Here is a 3,544-nt window from a genome sequence, read left to right as displayed (position 1 = left end):
TCATTTTTCCTCTACTTCTTTGTATGTTTGTCACTCTCTTGTGAACTGCAATTTCCAGGGTGCCTTGATAGTCGAAGCAGACTTTGTGCTGTTGAGGCTAGAGAGGTGAGCAGAGTAGGTATCATTCCCCGTCTGAACTTCCCTTTGATATCCTCCCCTTGGCGCTCATATGACCTTATGCAGTTGTGAGCGCCGTAAAACCTTACTAAAACTAACAGCACTGAACCCCTGTGTCTGATCTATGTGTTGTCTGTGGTGTTCCCAGGGCGACGAGATGGTGCTGAAAAAGACAAACTCCAGCCTCAACTCTGGGGCCACGCAGCGAGTGAAGAGCAGAGGGCTGTTCCGGTTATCTCCCCCCGGGTCCAGCGATCCCGACAACTACGTCACCATATCACGTGACGGCGAGAGCCATCTGGAACCTGTCAGACTCGGACGTAACCGGAGAAATGACCCCTGTCCCGTCCGGGAGGGCAGATACAGGTCGGCAGAGAAACTCATCCTGGAATTCTTAGACCTAGACCTACACAAAGCGAATTCTGACGCTCGGCATCAGTTCGGAGACATGGGGGAGCTAAACAGACGGCAAAGAATTCCCCCAGTGACTCACACATTTTCTATGGAGAAAGCAAGTATGTGGCTTTTGCATGACAAGTTTCGTCAGATGATGCAGGATGAGGAATTCGCAGAGCACATCACAGAATGCGCCGATCTGAAAATAGAAATTCGAGAAATACGAGGTACGTCCAGGAATTACTCGAGGAAACGGGAGTGGAGCTCGTTCGACATGACGCAGACGCGCAGACGAGCAACAGAGGACGACGCGGGAGCTGTCTGTGCCAGGGGAAGTAAACGAAGCAGACTTACGTGTCATCCCCGGGGCATTCAGAGGCCGGCCATGTGGGACAAAGACACACCCAAGAAAGAGGATAAGAGAATCCCAGAAGACGAGACGAGGGCGAGAGCAGAGAGACCCAAGGAGACAGTATTCATCCACGTAGTGCCACCAACACTCTTGGACGCCAGAGATGCTCACTATGACAGCAGATTCAAGAAATTTCATTTTCTTCCCTACAACGTGAGAAGAACGTCGAGTATGAAAGTGAAGCAGGAAAAGTCGAGACGTCTGGAGGCGTGGCATGACGAAATATGGCGGGGCACACGGATGTTTTATGGCGGACAGGAAGACAGCAACTTCCACGCTCTTCGGGCTAGTGAGCAGGGTGAAGGTGACGTCAGCGATGACCTTGATGACCTTGATGACCCTGATGACCTTGTGACACCGAGACAGACCACGACATTTGACATCATGGACTTTTGCAGACCCGAGAGTACAGACAAGAACGCTCAAAGGAGAGGCAAGCGTAAGAGAAAGGCCAGTAAGATCTCCCTAGGCACAGCCCGGCAGTCGCAGGAACAGCCACACCTTCAGTACGTGTCCAGGGAGGAGGCTCTGGGATACCTCCCTGTGTCGTCCGCCGGGGTCACTCTCGGTATGTCGCAACTACACAATGACCTTGACCTAGGAGAAGACGAGAGCCGCGATACTGACGAGGGTTTGAACGTTTGGTCGCAATCACAACTAAACGACGACGCAAGCGGTGACTCATCGTTCGAACATCTCCAAGAGGAAACAGCTGTCAACTCTGACAGAGACGCTCGTTTTGATGAGGATGTTGAAAACTTCGCCAAAGACTTCGTGCAGATCACAATGAGTTCAGAACAAAGTGCGGAGTCATATTCAAAGTCTGTTGGAGCTACAAGTACCGATACCTCGCCCTCACTCGACGGTTTGGGAGACACTGAGAGCCGGGTCAAGTTCGGTAACTGCGTCCCAGCTTGTTTCTGTGTCCGTGTGTTCCGCAGGGGAGCAGACACGGACTGTCATCTCATTGGTCAGCACATGAAAGGGAGGGAATGGCGAGTGTGTTTGCAGTGTGAGGCGTCAAACGAGCTGGGTGAGACAGACGTGAATAAAACATTCACAGATCGGGTGAACCAGGAACTAGGCAGAGTGTTTGACGTAAAGCGCCTTGGTTACCTTGCGAGTGTCGCTCGAGAGAATGCTGGAATTTTCAGAGAAACACACTCCAGACATGAGCGAGACACGCTGACACCGGATGTGTCAAAAGCTGAGATTGTTGAGACAGTCCATGGTGTGTATGGCGCCTCCCAACACGCCATGGTGTGTTCCCCTGAAGGCGCGGTTGTTCTACTATCAGATCACGCCCCACTGAGTACAACAACCCCGTGGGACGCCGGCGGGCCCCATCAGGCAGACGTTGAGACAGACAAGGAGTTTGGGGTTTGTCTTCCTCCTTCTCTAGGTGAGGAGTCCGGAGTTTACCTTCCTATATTGGGTGAAGAGTGTGGGCTTGGCCTTCCTCCATTGGGCGAGGAGTCTGGAGTTAGACTTCCTCCATTAGGCGAGGAGTCCGGAGTTAGTCTTCCTCCATTAGGCGAAGAGTCTGGAGTTAGTCTTCCTCCACTGGGCGAGGAGTCCGGAGTTAACCTTCCTCCACTGGGCGAGGAGTCCGGAGTTTGTCTTCCTCCACTGGGCGAGGAGTCTGGAGTTTGTCTTCCTCCATTAGGCGAGGAGTCGGGAGTTTGTCTTCCTCCACTGGGCGAGGAGTGTGGAGTGTGTCTTCTTCCTCTGGGTGGGCCAGACGACCCAGACTCCGCACCGTGGTCTCTCCTCCCCTGCGGGCACACGTTCTGCGTCAGTTGTTGGAGGTACCACGCCTACAGGGCTGTGCAGGCCGGCCGGGTTCGCATCCCGTGCATGGTGGCCGACTGTTGTGTGGAGATGAACGAGGCTATGGTCATGTCGCGACTCCCGTACGCGCTGAGCAGCCTGCATCGGCGTCACGTGATGGAGCGGAGGATAGAGACGGACCCACGAGCCTCCTGGTGTCCCAATGGCCGTTGCGGCAAGGTCATTGTCCTGCTCGGTGACCTAGATTCTGGGACCGCGCCTCGCCCCGTCACCTGCTCCTGCGGCTACAGCTGGTGAGTGAAATAATGCCGTCACGCTTGTTTTACTGTTCATTGTCGTGGCTGTGAGACTGGTTAGGCTACATCTATTTACGTGGGTGGTAGGAGGGTGCCACTGTTAGAGTGTAATACTAATACCGGGTGCCCATTGGCACGATTGGGTCGTTTTGCTAGCCAGATTGAGAGCGCAAAGCGGCTATCGTGGCACAAACCAATCTCCTGACTCGTCACCCCAAAAACAAAGGCGTCTCCACTTTCTGCCCCCTCTCCCTCACCTCCTTTGCCTCCTCCTCTCGGCTCCTGACTCTTTCTGAAGCCTTTCTACTGCTACTCCTAGGCTCCTTCTTACTGCTGTCTTTCAGCCACACCCCTGATTTTCTGGTATTCTGATGTGTGCTGAAAAGGTCATATAAATACTCATAACTAAATTTTTAATACATGTATTTTCCCCATATGAATACTGGTACTAATATCAAAATGATTAATACATGTATTTCCCCCCTGTGAATACTCATAACGAGATAATTAATACATGTATCCCCCCCCCCCC

The 3,544-nt window shown here is 52.8% G+C and overlaps 1 protein-coding gene across 1 annotated transcript in view; it reads left to right on the top strand.

Annotated features, from left to right (window-relative positions):
• Nucleotides 1-3,544, top strand: part of LOC101857083 — an 8,173-nt gene that overhangs the window by 2,784 nt on the left and 1,845 nt on the right. The window contains exon 2 of the mRNA XM_005112604.3: nucleotides 266-3,009. Within this exon, the coding sequence (XP_005112661.1) occupies nucleotides 275-3,009 (2,735 nt within the window). The 5' untranslated portion in view covers nucleotides 266-274. The remainder of the gene's footprint in view (nucleotides 1-265; nucleotides 3,010-3,544) is intronic.

Source organism: Aplysia californica, unplaced genomic scaffold (assembly GCF_000002075.1).
Source record: "Aplysia californica isolate F4 #8 unplaced genomic scaffold, AplCal3.0 scaffold01332, whole genome shotgun sequence".
In the NCBI taxonomy this organism is placed as follows: domain Eukaryota; kingdom Metazoa; phylum Mollusca; class Gastropoda; order Aplysiida; family Aplysiidae; genus Aplysia; species Aplysia californica.
Note: the sequence above shows the minus strand (reverse complement) of the source record. Positions and strands in the feature narration are given on the sequence as shown.